Source organism: Lutra lutra, chromosome 2 (assembly GCF_902655055.1).
Source record: "Lutra lutra chromosome 2, mLutLut1.2, whole genome shotgun sequence".
NCBI lineage: Eukaryota > Metazoa > Chordata > Mammalia > Carnivora > Mustelidae > Lutra > Lutra lutra.
This window is the reverse complement of record NC_062279.1, coordinates 45,918,040-45,937,421: the sequence shown is the minus strand read 5'-3', so window position 1 is coordinate 45,937,421 and position 19,382 is coordinate 45,918,040. Positions and strand designations below refer to the sequence as shown.

General features: G+C 44.5%; 1 protein-coding gene across 2 annotated transcripts in view; it reads left to right on the top strand.

Annotated features, from left to right (window-relative positions):
- The window catches only part of ENTPD4 (ectonucleoside triphosphate diphosphohydrolase 4), a 36,965-nt gene extending 20,680 nt beyond the window's left edge, over nt 1-16,285 (top strand). Inside the window, exons 7-13 of one of the 2 annotated variants that reach the window (XM_047717363.1) lie at nt 720-779; nt 1,502-1,632; nt 3,574-3,740; nt 7,740-8,064; nt 9,819-9,904; nt 10,829-10,990; nt 12,060-16,285. In XM_047717363.1, coding sequence (XP_047573319.1) covers nt 720-779; nt 1,502-1,632; nt 3,574-3,740; nt 7,740-8,064; nt 9,819-9,904; nt 10,829-10,990; nt 12,060-12,288 — 1,160 coding nt within the window. In that variant the 3' untranslated portion in view covers nt 12,289-16,285. Of the gene's footprint in view, nt 1-719; nt 780-1,501; nt 1,657-3,573; nt 3,741-7,739; nt 8,065-9,818; nt 9,905-10,828; nt 10,991-12,059 lie in introns of both variants that reach the window. The other variant, XM_047717362.1, reaches the window with a different exon arrangement.
- The last annotated feature ends 3,097 nt before the right edge of the window (nt 16,286-19,382 follow it).

Below are 19,382 nucleotides of genomic sequence, written 5' to 3'. Positions count from 1 at the left end.
GTATAATGAGTATAGGCAGTAATACTGTATGTAACGTGGCAAGGGCAATCATATCACAGTGTATAGACCTATCAAAGTAATACAATGTACACCTTAAAGTTACACAATGTTACATGTCTGATTTATGCAAGAAAAACAAAAAGTTTTTATCCAAGAGGTCTTGGATTGTCAGGCTGTGAGGCTTGGCCTTTGTTCTGGAGGTCAGGCCAATTGCAGAGAATAGCATGGGTTGGAGTGGCGGAGGAGGACAGGGAGATTGACTGGGTCTCTGTAACAGCTTAAATCAAGGTGGAAATGAAGTGGGTAAAGATTGGATAGAGGAAATATAGAAGGGGATCTAGGCTCGGCAACTGAGTGAAAGCAAGGGATGAAGGAACTGGAAGAGTCAATTTGTTTTTTCAAGTTTACAGTTGATAGGCTTAACTTCGTGAAGTAAAAACTCCATTATTTCAAGAGAGTTCCAAATGAAAGCTGGCATTGAGGGAATTCTATTTTTACCCATGTAAATGGTAAGAATTATACATTTTAAAGTTGAGAGTTCTTGGAAAGCCAGTAGGAGAATACAAAATACATTATCAGGGTTGCTTTATTTCAGATAATGTGTTCACAGGTTGTTAGGGAGTAAAGTAAATGAGTTGTTTGTGCTAACTGCATGGATAAGAGTTATAAAAAGTATCTTAGAACTTTATCCTTTTCTTCCCCCTGTGAAATGTCTGTAGGTGTGTATGCTTGGATTGGCATTAATTTTGTCCTTGGACGATTCGAGCATATTGAGGATGGTAAGTATCAAGTTTCCAACCAACTTGTCTGACTGGAAATGAGGCTGTTCTGTCTAATCCCAAAGGATAAAAAGGGGGCTAAGTTTTGTTTTTTAAAGATTTTATTTACTTGAGGGTGCCTGGGTGGCTCAGTGGGTTAAAACCTCTGCCTTCAGCTCAGGTCATGATCCCAGGATCCTGGGATTGAGTCCCGCATCGGGCTCTCTGCTCAGTGGGGAGCCTGCTTCCTCCTCTCTTTCTCTCTCTCTCTCTCTCTGCCTGACTCTCTGCCTACTTGTGATCTCTCTCTCTCTCTCTCTCTCTCTCTCTCTCTGTCAAATAAATAAATAAATAATCTTTAAAAAAAAAGATTTTATTTATTTGAGACAGCATGAGTGGGGAACAGAGGGAGTGGAAGGAGCAGACTTCCCACTGAGCAGAGAGCCTGATGTGGGACTTGATCCCAGGATCCTGGGATCATGACCTGAGCTGAAGACAGACACACTTAACCGACTGAGCCACCCAGGCACCCCCAGGAGCCAAAATTTGTGACACAGCTAAGTGGGTAGGAGTAGATAGAGGAGCTGCTCTTTCCCACTATGAACTTGACTATAGGTGGGAGGAGTAGGCTGAGTTTGCCCAGATGGGCTTAAGATAAGTACCATGGAAACAAGGGGACTCACGAGAAGATCCCCATTTTCCAGGTTGGTTCTGTTCCAATGGATATTTCTTGTTATTTGCAGATGAGGAGGCAGTTGTGGAGGTTAACATTCCTGGTAGTGAAAGCAGGGAAGCTATTCTCCGTAAAAGGACAGCCGGTATTCTGGACATGGGCGGCGTGTCGACTCAGATAGCGTACGAAGTTCCCAAAACTGTAAGCTTTGCCTCCTCACAGCAGGTTACTATCCGTACAAATTTTCTTCTGTTTGGTTTGGTTTTCCTTTAACATGTCTCCATCCATTTTTGTCTTGTTTTCTGAGTCTGAACACATCTTTACTATGCTTGCTGAGGCCCTACCTTCCCAACCCAGGAGAACGGAGTCAGGAGAAAGCCACGCAAACCTCTGCTAAGCCGTTTGTGTTTGTTCATTGAAGTCAGCTGGTTTGTTTTCTGAACTGGGCATTTTTGTTTGGTATAAATTTTAGTCACGTGCTTGAATTTTTGTTTGTATTTTCTCTTCAGTCACTTCTTTTCTCAACAGATACTGTAAAACATAATGTAATAGCATCACATTTCTTAAGTTATAGTTGGGGAATGTACTGGGGTTTCTTTCAAGGCTCAGACAGCTTTTGACTTTTCTAGAAAGAATTGAGGTTTGTATGCACTGTTTGCACATTTCTGAACTTAGGGTTTCCATTGTTTTCTCCTGTTCCCCTCAGGGCCCGCAGTCACTACCTATAGTTTCCCAATAGGCTGGGCAGACTCGTCTAGAGAGCACCAGGAAGGTTTCCGGATGTGTTCCTGAACTGCTACACATCTTTAAGAGTCTCTTTCCACTCAGCTGTAAATTCCTACTAAAGCCTGGTTTCCTGCACTTCCCCCTAGCTCGGTGTAGTGGTTAAAAAAACCTGGCCTCCGTCGTCACATGAGCCTCACTAGATGCGACCTTAAGCACATCGCTTAACTACTGGGAGGCAGGTTCTTCATCTGTAGAGGTCCATGCAGGCAGCTCTCACACGGGGCTTTTATAAGGCTGAGATGAGATAGTGCATATAACATAGCTGATGTACTGCCAGCTGCCTAGCGTTCGCTGTTACTGGTGTATTTATTAAGCTCTTTACAGAAATGCTTTGTAAATTCAAATACAACGATTTGTGTGTCCTGCTTCTCGTCCCAGCATGCCTCTAGAAACTATTATACCTTTTGTTAAAAGTCGTGTTTTCCCCCTCAAGACAAAGTAAAAAATACATAGAAAGCAAGTTTCAAAAAAAATACTGAAAAATCAGGGTTAAAACTTTTCTATGGGTGTGTCATCCAAAAACAATCATTGTTAGCATTTTGGTGTATTTCTTTTCATTCATTTTTCTGTATTTATAGTTTTTTTTTTCAAATATGGTTGTTGTAATCTTACTGTTTATATAATTTTGTGTCCCTCATTTAATAGTGCATAAGCATGTTCCTCCACATACTATTGATTACCATAATTAACTAAGCCCTCCTTGGAGTTGTAGATTTTTTTTTTTAATCTTAAAAAAAAATTTTTTTTAAAGATTTTATTATTTATTTGAGAAAGAGAGTGAGAGAGAGAGCACAGGAGCAGGGGCATAGGGGCGGAGGGACAGGGAGAAGCAGACCCCGCGCTGAACAGGGAGCCTGAGGCAGGCTTGATCCCAAGATCCCAAAGTCATGATCTGAGTCAAAGGTAGACACTTAACCAACTGAGCCACCCAGGCACCCCAGAGCTGTAGATTTAGATGACACTTGGTTTTTTTCTCTCACAGAACACAGAGGTCATCTTTGTATGTGGAGACTTTTTGATGTTTAGAATTATTTCTAAAACATAGGCTTCCATAAGTACGTATACTACATCGGAGGCAATGAACTATGTCTTTCCAAAAGTATGTATATTACATCGGAGGGTATGAACTTCCCTTTCCAAAAAGCAACAGTATCACAGGCGTGCAGCACATCTGGAATTTCTTGAGTCAGAATTGTCATATTGAATTTGGAAGGATGCTTGGAAGGGTCCTGGGGAAATGCAGAAGCAGACATTTTTGCTGCTTTTAGATGGGAATCTTTTTAGATCCTTTTTCACAGGAGGTTATTGTTTTTGTATTGCTTTAAATATTGAAGTCTTTTATCCTTGCACCTGCAGGAAGAAGTAGCTAAGAACTTGTTAGCTGAATTTAACTTGGGATGTGATGTTCACCAAACTGAGCATGTGTACCGAGTCTATGTGGCCACATTTCTTGGGTTTGGTGGCAATGCTGCTCGACAGAGGTACGAAGACCGAATATTTGCCAGCACCATTCAAAAGAACAGGTAAAGCTCCTTCCACTTCGCAACATTCACTTTCAAACCTCGGTATCTCCTCATAGAAAACATATCCAGGCAAAGCAGGGAGACCTCAAGCAACAGAAGTATATCAGCACTGTCACCTTTTGACTCCCCTGGCAGCTGAGAAATGAAGGGACAGCAGATGTCTTTGGCTCTGAACCCTTCCAGCCTCCGAAGGAAGATCTCTCCCTTAGACCCACACCTCCGTAGATTAGAGATTTCACTGTTAGTGTATTGAGGCAGTTTTGAACCCTGGGTAGTGTATTTCACATTGCAGAGCCCTTGGGAAACTCAGCACCTGGGCCTCTGCAGATGTCCCAGAGGCCTGCAGTAAGTGATGATCAAATTGTCATTGAGGATGGAAGGGGATTACCTGATGTTCTGGTGGTGTTCTGCAAAACCAGCCTGTGCAGTCATTTAGTGGATAAGACCATAGCGAAAGAAGTTATTCAAGAGAAAGAAGTGATCTACAAGTCTAAGTTAGTGATTTTAAACATTTTTAGCAGTGAAACTTTTTAAAAATGCGTTTATGAGGGCCCCAAAATGGTGACCAGCTGCTATGAGCATTTCCTTAAGCTCTGTGAGGACTGGCCAGTGGATGAGAGCAAATAGGGCTGGGACTTGGGCATTTACCTGTGGCTCAGGGTAAGACAGGCCTTTAAGGAGGGAGAGAGCACCCATATTCCAGAACCTAAGGCCTGTGGTCAGATGTATGAGAGCTTAGCACAACTCCATTCGAACTATTACAAACACAAGTACCCTCGTCCCAGAGACACAAGCTTCAGCAGCCTGTTCATGGAAGAGTACAAGCTGATCCTGTCCACAGACAACTTGAGAGAGTTTAAGGAAATGAATAAAGACATATGGAAGACACTGCAAGAGAAGTTTGCCCCCAGGAATCCCAAGGAGAAGCAGAAGGGCTGGGCTCAGTCCTTATCTCACCCATGCATCTAAACGTGGAGTCTTAGGTATTTATGTCATCATAAATTTACATCATCACAAATAAAACTGCACTGATTTTTACCGAAAAAAACCCAAAAAACAAAAAACTGAGTTTTATAAAAAATTCTGCTATAGAAAATATATAAAACAAATAAAAGCAACACTATTGTATTGTATTGTATTGTATTTATTTGTCAGAGAGAGAGAGTAAAGGTAGTGGGAGTAGCAGGCAGAGGGAGAGGGAGAAGCAGCCTCCCCACCAAGCAAGGAGCCTGAGGCAGGACTCAATCCCAGCATCCTGGGATCATGACCTGAGCTGAAGGCAGACGCTTCACTGACTGAGCCACTCAGGTGTCCCTAAATCAGCACTTTAATTAGTTTAAATTTATAAGTTTAAGTATATAACAATTATTTATTTGAAATTGGGGCATAAGAAAAGCAAAGCTGTTTGGATGAATAAAAATACCTGAAATGTGGAGTTATATAAAATATCCTGTTAATTACTGTGTTTAGTTTTCCTTGTTTTGATGATTGGTTTTGAAGGTGAAAAAATCCCAGTTTTTAGAGATAAATGGTAGCATATAGTTCCTTGATCAGTTTAATCTTAACAAAACTGTGGAGGCCTGAACTTTAAGAGACTAGGACACAGCCATTCAGTACCACATTTTCCAGAAATTCACATATGTGACTAGGAAGAGCCGTAAAAACTTGTTCTTCTGCTCCAGACATTAATTGAATGGTGTTAGTTAAGAGATTGGTAGTCCCATAGTTTCTTTTAAATGTAGTATATTATATACTACATTTTGGTATAATTATTTTTTATAATAGTCTTATATAGGAATACTTCTTTAGTGATGTTTGAGTTAGAACTTCAGAGAAACACCTGCAATGCTAATTTTTAGTAATTGGCTTTAATGTCAAACTTGTATGACAGTTCAGTGGCCCTTCTTAATTTAGTTGTAGGGCAGCTAAAAACAGTAGTGTTGAAGTACATTTGACTAGTCTCGGACTTATTTTTTTAAGATTTTATTTATGTATTTAGAGCGAGTGTGTGTGAGCAAGGGGAGGGACAGAGGGAGAGAGAATCTCAAGCAGACTCTGGACGGAGTGTGGAGGCTGATGAGGGCCTCAGTCTCACAACCCCAAGATCATGACCTGAGCTGAAATCAGGAGTCGGACACTTTGCTGACTAAGCCATCTTGGACTTTTATAATGATTATAAACATTAGTCATCATTTTTTATATATGTGAGTAATTGAGCCTTGAAATGCATAGTTATCTCTTTGCCATCAGTAGCAACTGAGATTTTAAAATAAGACATTTTTAGGGCGCCTGGGTGGCTCAGTGGGTTAAGCCGCTGCCTTCGGCTCAGGTCATGATCTCAGAGTCCTGGGATCGAGTCCCGCATTGGGCTCTCTGCTCAGTGGGGAGCCTGCTTCTCTCTCTCTCTCTCTCTCTCTCTCTGCCTGCCTCTCCATCTACTTGTGATCTCTCTCTGTCAAATAAAATTTAAAAAAAAGACATTTTTAATTAATGGCAAAGATCTTAATTTATTACATTCAAGTGCATTTTGAGTTGCCTTGATTTTAGGGATAAAAAACTTGTCATTCGAGTGATGGATAGTAAAATTTAAACACCTTTTTAGGCCCATGTGATTTCACAGTATCAAACACTGAAGTAAACCCATTGGTTGTGAGCTCTTTCCGGTTCCTCAGTGGCTTCGCAGTGAGTATGTACAGGGGACGACAGATCTTAGTGCAGGGAAATCGCATTGGGAAGTCAGTCCTAAGCGCAGTGCATTTCAGAGGACAATTAAGATATCTTGTCCATGGAATGTCTCAGAACCTTGAATTAACAATAGAAACTCTTATCTGTAGCAATTGGGATCGATAGTTGATTAATTTTTTTTTTTTAAATTTTTTTTTTAAAGATTTTATTTATTTATTTGACAGAGAGAAATCACAAGTAGGCAGAGAGGCAGGCAGAGAGAGAGGAGGAAGCAGGCTCCCTGCTGAGCAGAAAGCCTGATGTGGGGCTTGAACCCACGACCTGGGATCATGACCTGAGCCGAAGGCAGCGGCTTAACCCACTGAGCCACCCAGGCGCCCCTAATTTTTTTTTTTAAAGATTTTATTTATTTATTTGACAGAGAGAGATCACAAGCAGACGGAGAGGCAGGCAGAGAGAGAGAGAGGGAAGCAGGCTTCTCGCTGAGCAGAGAGCCCGATGTGGGATAGTTGATTAATTTTTAAAAATCAGTTAAAATAGAATCCAAAATGGAATGTAACTGTAGGCACTTTGTTTTAGCTTAGGTATTCATGGGCCAGTGTTTTGTTCCAGACTGAGGTCTTTTCTTAGGCTACCGCCGTCATAGCTCTTTTTTCTTAGGCTACTGCCGTCATAGCTCTGGCCTGCCCTGCATCTGCTCATCTCAGTGTCATTTGGCTTCTTTAAAGACTACCAAGGGCTTAACAAACATTTGTGAAGCAACTTGATACCAGTTTTTCTAGATTTTCCCAATTTTTTTCAACTCTGCTAGTACTGAGTTTGACAGTAGTTTTCAAGTAAGCACCTTGCCTCCAAGGCATGGAGCCTGAGGCCAATGACCTTTTTCCACAGTCACATTTCATCTCTATACACTGAAACCCACAGGCTCTAGTGGCAGAACAGGATTGGGAATGACACAGTTGGTAGGCATTCGGCTGCAGTAAACTTGAAACCAAGAGGAGCGTAGGCACCTAAATAGGCTGAGAGCATCAGGCCACGTTCCTGGGTACTGAAAGCACTGGTCATCTCACCAGGTAGCTGTTTCACTGGACCCTGTTACAGTGTCTGCCCTACATGCATGTGCATGGATGGTGAATCTCCAAGAGGGGTTCAAGAACCTGTTTCCCTAACCTCATGACCCCAGAACCCATTTTCATTTCCACAGAACACCTTGCTGAATGTCTACAGAATGTCTTGAGAAACACTGACCTGCAGCTGCTGCTTCAAAAAACGGTTTTCTGTCAATCTCAAATCAAGTTTCTCTTTGTCCTGTAGGCTCCTGGGGAAACAGACCGGTCTGGCTCCTGATACTCCATACCTGGACCCCTGCTTACCCCTAGACATTAAAGATGAAATCCAGCAAAATGGACGGACCATGTACCTCCGGGGAACAGGAGACTTTGACCTATGTCGAGAGACCATCCAGCCTTTCATGAATAAAACAAATGAGACACAGACTTCCCTCAATGGTGTCTACCAGCCCCCAATTCACTTCCAAAACAGTGAATTCTATGGCTTTTCGGAGTTCTACTATTGCACTGAAGATGTGTTACGAATGGGGGGGGATTACAATGCTGCTACATTTACTAAAGCTGCAAAGGTAACCTTCAAAGACATCCTCTTCCTCTGCATGCTTTTGAGAGACTCATGTGGACAGTGGCAGTTTATGTCCCTCCTGCACTTTGAGAGGCCTGGGTCAAGAGAAGGGGAAGGTGGAGGATGGAAGGATGTAGGGCAGCCTCCTGGGGACCCTGTTCCCTTGGTTGAACAAGAGATGCTGTCCCAGTAGGAGTGAGAAGTCCACTGACTTCTGCCCACCACTCCATGAGCCACTCTGAGCATCAGTGGCTTCCAGGTGACAGACTTGTGTACTTCGGGGTGATAATGTAGCCATGATCTGGCCACACTCCCGGCAGCCTTCCTGTTGCTTAGCTGCCAGGACCCCTGTTCTCCTGCTGGCTCCTCCCTTTCTGATGGTTGCTTAGGCTCTTTCAAGGGTTCCCCACCTTTATACCCCTTAACCCTGGGTGATCCCTGACAGCCACCTTTGGCCCTCGGACCTTCAGGCTCTTTGATGGTCTCATCCATGCTCACGAGTTGCTGCCACTGCCTGTCAAGAAGAGGCTCCAGGCCTGACCCCTGCCTACTAGATTCCATGACCCAAAACAGACCCACCATTTTCTCTCTGTTCCCTCATTCTGTGATGTTGTCTGGGTTAATGGCATCCCTGACCATCCAGTCCACCTCCCAAAACTCGAGTTCTAGGTTTCTCCCTGCCATTCATTCCGGCCTCGCCGCACACGCCCCATAATCAGTCAGCAAGCCTTCATGCATATCATCTCTCAAAGCCTTCCCTACTTTACGTCCTGCTCTCACTGCCCTAGTTATGCCTGCAGCTGCACCTGCAGGAACCTCCCAGTCGGTCTTCTTGCCTCTGGTCTCCCTCCAGTGTTCATGCCTCATGCCACTCCCAGAGAGTTCTGTCCAAGACACAAGTGCTGTCCCCTCTCCTTTTTACAGTCTTTAGCAGCTTCCTTTCATACCAGGATAAATTGCAGATGCTTTTGGATGTCTTCCTCTTGGGGGCCTCCCCTCCCCACCCAGCATGCTCATCACTGCAGACAGCTCTTAGTTTCCCTGGCATCTAAGTTACTTGCCCTCTTGTCTTTGTTCACGGTGTTTGCTCTGCCCTAAATGCCTGTCCTTGCCTCTCACCCCAGACCGAGTGTTGTTCTGTGTCCCCTTTCGCACGTTTCACCATCTCTCAGAGCCTCCATTTCTTTGTCCTTGAAATAGAGGTTGGAGTCCTAGCCATACCAAGGAATGGCTTTAAGTATTGCGTTCAGAAAAGGCACTTAGTGCTCTGTAACTGTTAGCTATCAGTATTATTAGAAATAACTTCAGGAAAAGATAGCACGTCTTTCCCTTCTAAAGGCAGGCCTTTTGGAATCTTGTTGGTGTTCCCAGAGCCTTGCACTATGGCACCACAGAAACAGGTACCCACTCTGACCTAGCTAAAGTACCACTTCACTGTTCCAAAAGTTTATGCCTGTCACAGGCAGTTACATAGGGGGAAATGTAAGCAGTTTTGAAGAGGTTGGTTATGGGCAGTGAAATTCTCTGTCACAATAACTTCAGCAGCATTTTAAGACGGAACAATCACTCTCCACTAATCAGTGTCTGCTGGAAGCTTGTGCATCTTGTCTTCCCGTTATGTATAGAAATTAAGCTTGTGTTGCCTGAATGGAAGTATCTGTTGGTTAGGAATATGAATTTGGTAAACCCTTTTGAAAATGAAGATGAAGAAACTTTTACACTTTACCAATGATTTATTTGGGGTGAAATTTCTTCCAGGATTATTGTGCAACAAAGTGGTCGATCTTGCGGGAACGCTTTGACCGCGGACTCTACGCTTCCCATGCCGACCTCCACAGGCTGAAGTAAGGAGTGGGTGGCTGAGCCACGAGCTTTCCAGAAACCATGCTTCAGTGTTGGCCCCTGGCTTGCCACACCCTGGCCCCAACCTACTTTTGCGTCCTCATTGATCCCAGTTTCTCCTCATCTGCCCTGGGCTCCTTTCAAACGGGACAGCAGATACTTGTGTCCAAACGTATCTGACAATTTTTATTCAGTTTTGCTATTCCTTCCACCTAGAATTCCCCTGTTTAACCCCTGCTTTGTTGAAGTCCAGGCCAGACCTCAGAGTCCGGTCAGACGCTGTTCTCGTCGAGTCTCCCTCTGCCCATTCAAGCAGACTCCATCCCTCTCTTGGTGTCCAGAGGACACAGTTTGTCTCCCTAGTGGCATTTATCAGGTTCTGCCTTATTTCATAATTATTTGTTGCTTTTTAATATCCTGTCATCATAAGTCACTTAAGTGACATGGGCTATCTTATTATTTGCTATTATATCTTATTATAACTTAGCCCAGCACTTTGCAATAAGTAAGCCTCTGATAAATATTTAGAATCCTACACTATCAGAGCTGAAAAGGACCCTTCTGCCTTCTCATTTTATAATAAAGAAACTGAGGTCCAAAGAAGTTGGAACTTGCTCAGTATTTGCCAGAGAGTAAATGAGGGAATACCTGAGGAAAAAAAAATCTGTCATGGCAAGGTGTGAAATCCTACTGAGACCAAGTTCCATGTGCTAAGTGATTCTGGCAGGTGAACTGTTTGGGTTGTGGGACAAGGGGTACAAACCAAGTCCATCAGCTAGAAGTACACACAGTTGGTTTGTCTACTCGGAGTGCCGGCCTAGTGAGGCCTCTGCACCCACCGTGGTGGCGGGGGAAGGCCGTCCCAGCGAGCGGGTCACGTTGACAAGTAAGCGAATCCCACTTAGGTTTGTGCTTGGTGTTTCTAGGTATCAGTGCTTCAAGTCGGCCTGGATGTTCGAGGTGTTTCACAGGGGCTTTTCGTTTCCTGTCAACTATAAAAATTTAAAGACAGCCTTACAGGTTTATGACAAAGAGGTTCAGTGGACGCTCGGAGCAATCCTTTACAGGACCCGATTTTTACCGTTAAGGTATGGCTGCGAATCTGGTAACAAGAATCAAACGAAACAGGCTTTTCTGCATTATGATAGCGCATGGCAGCTGGGGCTGGCGGGTGCTTGGGGAGCATGCTGGCCGCGGGCAGGACTGCAGACCGGAGTTTGACACCCGTGCTTCCTTCCCACCCTGCCCGTCCCATCGCATGCAGCACGGAAGTGTTTGGTTATGTCAAGCGTCTTTCCCCAACCCCTGCACAGAAGGGCTAATGTGGGGTTCTTCATCTTTATGGCTTCAGACTCCTCAAAATATTGCTCCTAAGGTATGTAAATAAATAACAGGGTATAGAGGAAACTGCTGTATTGAAATATATTTGTCAAAAAATTACAGAAGACATATCTGTGGTACAGTAATATGTGTTCTGGCAGCAGAGCTAGTACTTTCCGTAATTCCCGTACAGTGACGTGTGTCGATATTTTGAGGTGTTTGCAAACCACCACAGTGTGGTGTAAGAGCTCTCCGAGCATCCGCACAATCCAAGTCGCAAGTACTACAGACACTGCCGTAGTTTGTTGTCTGCATTCATGGCCAGTGGAAATGCCAATCAGAGACCGGCAAGTGAAGATGGACATTTTCCCGCTCCCGTTCACAGATCTGCTGCCCGCTGACCCCGGGGCACTGATAAACGAGAAATGCGCTTCTTGGGGGATCCCCCCCTTATTCCAGTGGAGCGTGTGCCGGCAGTCCGTTTCGCTGGGCTGCCTGCAGACATTGTGGGTGGTGGGTATTACTGCTCACAGACGGGGGCCCTCATTCCACAGTGGCTCCTGTGTGTCAGGGAAACTGTCACCGTTTGTTTAAAATTCTGGGTTTTATTTCCCAAATGACAGTGACGGTAACTGCTGCAGACGTACAAATGCGCTTTCACGTGTTCTCTTGTTACTGCTTACAACCACCCTCTGTTAGGCCACGTTGGCCTACGTTTCGGAGGTGAGGAAACTGAGTCCCAGAGACCCCGCCCGCACCTGTTCCACCGCGTGGCTTGGCCTGGTCAGTCCTGATCTCACTTACGTGTGGTGTTTGCTTTTGTTTCCACGCGGGCAGGGACATCCAGCAGGAGACCTTCCGGGCCAGTCACGCTCACTGGCGGGGCTTCTCCTTCGTCTACAATCACTACCTGTTCTCAGGCTGCTTCCTGGTGGTCGTGCTCTCCATCCTCCTGTACCTGCTGCGGCTGCGGCGCATTCACCGGAGGACGCCCCGCAGCGCCTCGACCGCCGCCCTCTGGCTGGAGGAAGGCCTCCCGTCCCAGAAGATTGCCAGCGCCCTGTGAAGGGGGTTCGAGAGCCCTGGAAGACTTTCTGAAGGAAAAGCCATTTTTGCCTCAGGGTTTCTCCTCTTTATTCTCACTTGGTTTTGTTTCTCCTTTGCCCTTTTGTTCCTTGAAACAGAAACGAAATCCATTGTTTGTAAGCTCCACTGTTTTGTCTACAGCTTTAAATTGAGGAGCAGGGAAAAGGGAAAATCACTTCATTCTTGCTGCACAGGATAGCAACCTAAGATTGTCTGTTTTTCTTTGAGGTGTGTTACATTTGAAACATGCACTTGGATAGTGAAGGGAATGGCAAAGCTGTTCTCCATCAGAGAAGGTAGTGCTGACGGTTGATGCTTTCTCCAAACCAGAACCCCACGGGCTGAATCATAGTCCTCTTTTTGTCTATCTCAAAAGCTCTGACCTACACAGGGTGATGCATTGTTTTTATTGTTCAGGTCTGTCCCTGTATAGTTTCTTCATAGACTTAAAAAATCAAAACCATTTATATCCAAGATAGAAATACAGGAACCAGGAGGTACTATTTTTAAAACCCATAGTCCTGGAAGATGTGAAATAATGACTAGAGCAGTGTGTGTGTGTGTGTGTGTGTGTGTGTGTGTGTAAAAGAGAAAGAATGTGTGTGAGAGAATATGTGTGAGAGTATGTGTGAATGGGTTTGAGAGAAACCATGTGAGATAATGTGTATGTGAGAGTGTGTGAGAGATAAATGATAGAGGATGAGAGAATGCAGTACTCTTTTAAAAACACACGCTTTAGAATTTATTATTTCAATTCTTTTTATGTAGAAAAATCCCCCTTACCATTGTCTTTCCTGACACAGATAATGACTTTCTCAGTCCCACCTTTCAGCAGCCCTAGAATAGTATGTTTTTGAGTGAGTTGGAAAATTCATCAAGTTGCAGCAGTTTTGAGGTCATTAGAACTGGAGCTAGTGTCTACCCACAGGCAGACACGTCATGGTTTCTTAGTGGTACACTTTTGCTGATTTAATCGCACTCCAGTTTTTTCCAATTCAAGTTGATGTCCCCCTCCTTCATGAAAAATGGTCTCAGCGGTTTTATCTTGGAGACCCCATACTTAGCTTGACCGGTTGTCTTTATTACTGTCATGGTTGAGGCTATGGTGGTAGTTCCACTGTAAATCCAGACTAAGAGATGTCTCTGGCTTTAATACAAGAAATAAACTCACATTTTGAGAAAACAGGTTCAACATCTTAAACAAAAACCGAAAGAGAGCAACTAGATTGGCTTACGTGAGATCAGTTGTTTTTCACCTGTTCGTTTAGTTTAGAGGCTTTGGGAATTCTCATACCTAGATTTTTCAGACGAAGTTCTTTTTGTGAGTGTGTATGTATGTACGTATGCTATTTCTTAATCCCAGAACAGTTAAATTGGCCTGGTTGGTAGCAAATGTGTATTTTGAGAACCAAGAGCTTCTTCTCTGGACATCATTTGTTAGAGAAAGGTTTCAGATCCTGAAGCCTTTATTTAACTTAAAAAAAAAAAAATGGACTTTTATCTTATTTATTAACTACTTAAAATGGCATATATCATAAGTATATTGATGACTTGAAAAGATCACAAATACAGAAAAGAGAGCAAATTCTCTTACTGTGCTCTTCAAAGTGAATATTCTAACAGTGAGAAAGTTGTTAGAATCTTTGTCTCGTGAATACCCAGAAGGTTGGAGGAGCTCTGTGGTAGTTCAGTCTCTTGTGTCAGAGAGGAGGGAGGTAAATGTCCCTGTGGGAGATCTGGCTTCCGAAACACTGGTCTGCAGCTCTTGAAGTGCTTGGTCCCTGGTAAACACTGTTGTTCCTTATCAAGACCCAGCCTCAGACAAGCTGTGTTTTAGATATCCCTAGAAGTAGAGTGAGCTGGTGTGCTTCCCCTTGACTCGCTGGATGGGGTTTGTTCTGTAGACTATGGGTGCCATCAGTGGTGAAGAGGAAGTGTGTTCACACTTGAGCTTTTCTACCACTAACCATTGGCGGTAGTAATGAAACTCTTCAGACACCTGGAGTATGTGATCTTGCCTTTAAAACAAGGCAAGGATTAGCCAGCCCAGGCCCAGATTTAAATGGACCTTAATTAAGGCTTCCCACCATAAGTTGCCACCTTTTAAATAAAGGGTGCCAATTTGGGCCCAGTCAGTACCCTTCAGGGAGCAGAATCAAGACAAATGGGAGTTTTGCTTTGTGCACGCTCTAAGGATCCCTCAGCAAGGACCTACCTCACTGTCTAAAAGAAATGCCCAAATCAGGGTTCTGAGGCCCAAACAGCCTTGTGCTTTACATAGTGAAGTGCCCGTGTTCCCCTGCCAAAGAACTCCCTGGAGCCAGGACTTGGCAAACTTATTGGCCACAGGGAAAATCTAGAAGAGCCTTGAGCTGCAAATGGTTTTTCAGTTTTGAAAGGGTGGTCAAAGGAAAAAAGGGGCGGGGGCGGAGAGGGATAGAATAATGCAACAGAGACTGTATGTGACCTGTAGAGCCTAAATATTTACTAAATGTCCCTTTATGGACATGTCCCTTTAAAATGTTCACTGACCCCTGCAGGAACGACCCCATTCAAGAAAGGATATGCATTGGCATCCTCTCTTAATTCAGGAAGCTAGTTGCCATTTGTGGACATGGAAAGATGGGCAAGAGAAGAGAACAAACTTCAATCTTAAAATATTTGAGTGTGCACCAGAATTCCACTTCTTCGTCTTTCCCTCTAGATTATTTTCAAGATCCGTTTTCTCATAAGCCAGCAAACAGGCCCTTCCCCACAGACTGAAAAAGTGCTGTTCCAGTGGGCCCACCACATGGTGCTGAGAAGCCTGTGGTCTCGGGAGGATTGCACAGGGGTCTTTCTGATGCCAGGGAGGGCCAGGCTGCGAGGCAGGCCCGGGAGGAGCTTAATTCAGGAGAGTAATTCATATCAGTTAAGGGCTGGCCAAGAAGGTAGGGAACTCGGAATACTTGGAATAGGAAGCAAAAGAAGTTGGACCGGTGGAAACTTGCTAAGAGCCTTGTGGAAGAAAAATGCTCTATGTTGAGCTTCGTTGGAAGCACTATGGGAAGTGCTGTTGTCCCCTCCTCATACCGTGCAGTGCTTCTTTCTAAACCTTCCGAGGATGCTAATAAAGATTTTATAGTCCATTGAAGGGCATCACAGCAAAAGTACAAGCATACCCATTTGTACCAGTGCTTTTTGCATATTTTCACCCTAAACTGCTGGCCATAGGCCTGGGGGTAAGCTGGAGAGGCTGCAGGCTGCTAGGCCTGGGCCCCCAGGAGGCTGGGAAGGCCGCTCGTTCACCACCCATGTCCGCACCCGCACCCGCGTGCCCAGGTAGGCAAGCTCTAGACTGACCGGTGTCTAAATTTTAAATATCAGGCCTGCATAGTTTTCCATAGGAGAAGCATGCATCACTTAGCAAGAAACTCGGAAAGGCAAATGTGTTTTCTGAGCTAAAAAAAAAAAAAAAATGAGCTTTAGGATTTTGTGTGGTTACGTGCAATGCAGTAAAACTACCTACATGTAAATTATTTTGTTATTTATTTCCACTTCCGTGTTTCATTTTTTATGATACTGATTTTCCTGTTCAGTAATGAATGATGTGACCAACCCAGGAGAATTCTTTGTTCGGTTACTGAGATGATACTTTACAGTTAGGAATTACAAACACTGAGGGAGAATTTTTAAATGTTTTTTTTTTAGTTTGTTTTTTAATTTAAGTGATGTTTTCTGTTCAAGGTAAGAATAATCATCTTTGGGGTGTTGTGGTGTATCATTTTCCATGTTCGGCCACCTCACGTTGCCACACTTAACAGACAGATGGGTGTTGAGAGCCAATGAGAAGAAAGCTCAGCCACTGGCCCATAGGCTCTTGGTTTCTTATGACTGACATGGGTTTTTCTCCGATGTTCGAATCTTGTTACCTGTTAGAAAGCTTAGTTGAACTTGAATCTAAATTCAGTAAAATAAATTATCTGAGTCTGACTGAACACCTCGCATTTGCCCTATTTATGTGCATGTCACGAAGCCCTGCTGTGTGGGTTCTGGAGGGAGGGTTCTGTGCGTCCTGCAACCCCAAAGCCCAGCAGTTCCCGAGGAGAAGCATTTCCCGCCGTGTCATATCCACCCAGGCGTCAACAATAAAGGCCATTCTGAGGCAACTCTTGACAGGGTAACCATTTTAAGATCCCTGTGAACTATGAACATAGCCCAAAAAACGAATTAACCAATTTTTTATGCATGTTTTCTCACGAACAGTAATTACAATGCTAACTTGCTATTACATGATTCTGCAGTTAGATCTAGGCTTAAAGTCATCGGCTCATTTCCAGAGAAATGTGAATCTCACTATCGTTACTAGTAACTATTAGAAACTACATTTTTTTTTTCAGCAACTTGAGAATATATAAAATAGAGATTTCCCCTGGGATGGGGGCGAGGTGGGCCTGAGACATAAGCCAAAACACGAATGATAGAGACAGATGGAGAAGGAAGGCACCCGCTGTTAGCAACAAAAAGAAGAGCCTGGGAAAGACGTCCCGGAAGGGCTGAGGGACTAACAGAGCAAAACGGGAGTTCGGGGTGAGCACAGAGGCCCGGGGCTTGGAAGGCAGGAGGAATGGGATGACAGTGTTGAGAGAGAACTAACTTCAGTGATTTCTGAGGTAATGTGGTGAATGCAGGTCTTTGAGCCTGAGGGTTAATTCACGAAATACTTAAGGCATCTAAACATGTCCAAATTTTACTCCACTTGATTGAAGAGAAGTAAGTACATTTCCGACGGCTGCCCATGTTACTGGGGCCTGCCCATGTTACTGGGGCCGGAAGGCGGTGGCTTGGGATTTTTGTTCCTTATCTGTTTTGCATTTGTCCCACGAGTCTGGAATGCAGGGGTGGCTCTTCTTTTTTTTTTTTTTTTTTTTTTCAAGATCCTGAAATGCTAATGGTTTGCACAGGTTTTGGCGCTCACACTGGTCTGGAAGCAGAGACACAAACGTCATCTCTATCAGAGTCAGGCTGTCTTCTTACGGAAGGGTCACCAGAGGACAAAGGAGTGTCCTTTTCTCCCAGAGGCCTACATGGCAGATTGGGCTGTTTGCCTGGAGCACCAGTGCCTGCATGAAACCAAATACCTTGAGGTGTTCCCCCGGCCTCACCTTGTCTGGAAGCCCGATGGCTCCCGTAACAAAAGGAGAGTTGACCTGTCAAGGCATTTTCCTTTGTTCTTAACAAGCCGTTCTTCCTCCTGCCCAGTGCAGGGTTGCCTCTGTCTCTGAATGCATCCATTAAGCGGGACTAAGCCATGCCACAGCCCAGACGGGGGCCGCTACCCCTGTCCTTTGCCCTTCGAGCTTGATCCTGGTTGGCAGGTGAATTACCTCTGGGCTCCAGACTTCATGGCCACTTGACCATTTCTGTCAACAGCCCGCTGCGTGTGAGAGACCCAAAGAAGCAGCCTAAACAAGAAAACCCAGCCTTCAGAGGGATCTCCGCCCTGAGAAAAATACCGAAGTCTCCTCACAGAACATAATGGTGATGGCCACAAAAGACAGGCACCTTGTCTAAATACATATAAACAACTAAATGGAGGGGAAAGGGAGCTTTTTTTTTTTTTTTTTCCTCCTGAAAAAAAGGAGAAGGGGGAAGAGTTGGTCTGTGGCCAGGTCATCAGAAGACAAAGAGTGTCCTCCTCCTTCCAGGTGTGGGACTAACTCTGTCCCCGTATTATTTCTGGAAAGTACCCAGGCCAGCCCTTCTCACCATTCTCACAGGCTTTTAATTGGTAGTTTTGATTCCACCTTTCACCTTTTTTTGGCCTCCATAGTAATCAGGGTTTGGCGTGGGCAATTTTGGAAAGAGGAATCATGCCTTTTTTGCCAGTGATTTCACAGCTTCTAATCCAGGAACTACGCCCGCACTTTCTCCTAAAATTCCAGCTTTTCCACCTGGCACAGGCTTTATTACCTAGATCTGAGATTCAAAAAGACAGACACGTAAATATTTAATGGGTTCTACTTAGCCTTGTGAAGTTTTTATTCTGGTCATGGCAGCATAAGAGGACTTTCTGGAATTTCCTGGCCTTTCTCCATTGTGTTCCAATTACATGCTTAAATCACTTTCAGCCTTCGGGGACCCTGTGGCTGTCCACCCTGAAGCTCCTTGCGCGTGGGTCGTGATGTGCTCACCTCCTGTGTTCATATATTTATAACTAAGCCGGTGAAGGAATACTTTGTAGCATATAGTTCTTCCTAAATATTTGTCCTAATCAAAATCTGGTTTCTTTGTCACATCACCACTTTAGGTTCCTAGGGTTTCTGAAGCGGATCTTTTCACACATCTCTCATTCTCCGTCATCGGCTTTCTTCTTTTGGGATTGCCAAGCTTCGTGCCCTTTTAGCGTGATGAGCAGGGGGACACAGTCTCCAGGACCCTCAGCAGCCCCCCCTCCCCGCCCCGCTTCCTCCTCCCACTGAGTGAAGTTCACTCAGGCAGAGAGCAGTGCGTTTTAGAGCTCTGTTGAGAAAAACTTAGGAAAATCAAGTGGCTTCCTTTCTTCTTAACCCACTCAGTCCTGAGAAAAGGAGAAAGAAACCCGGAATAAGGTAGAAACGAGCAGCGGCAAAGTAAGATGGATGTTTCCCAAAGGCAGCTTAGAGGAAATGATTTCTGTGTATTGATTTTATTCTAAACATAACTTCAGAATTTTTTTTTTACTCTAAATTATCCTTAAAAGCCAGTCACTTTTTAACAGCCACCTCCCCCCACCCCACACACACACATCCTAAAGCACCAAATGTAAGGGAGAAAGGATGAATAAGGCAATACCAGAAGAGGGTGCCTGGGTGGTTCAGCCGGTTAAGCTACAAGTCATGATCTCAGGGTCCTGGGGTCGAGCCTGCTCAGCGGGGAGTCTGCTGCTCCCCTGCCCATGGTCTCCCTCTCAAGCTCTCCCTCTCGGGCTCTTGCTCTCTCTCAAATAAAAATCTTTAAAGAAAAGAAAGAAAGAAACAGCAGAAGTAAGGATTTCTGTTCAACAGCTACCATAGTCAAAGTGAACAGACAGACCGAGCAGGTATTTGCAGTGAC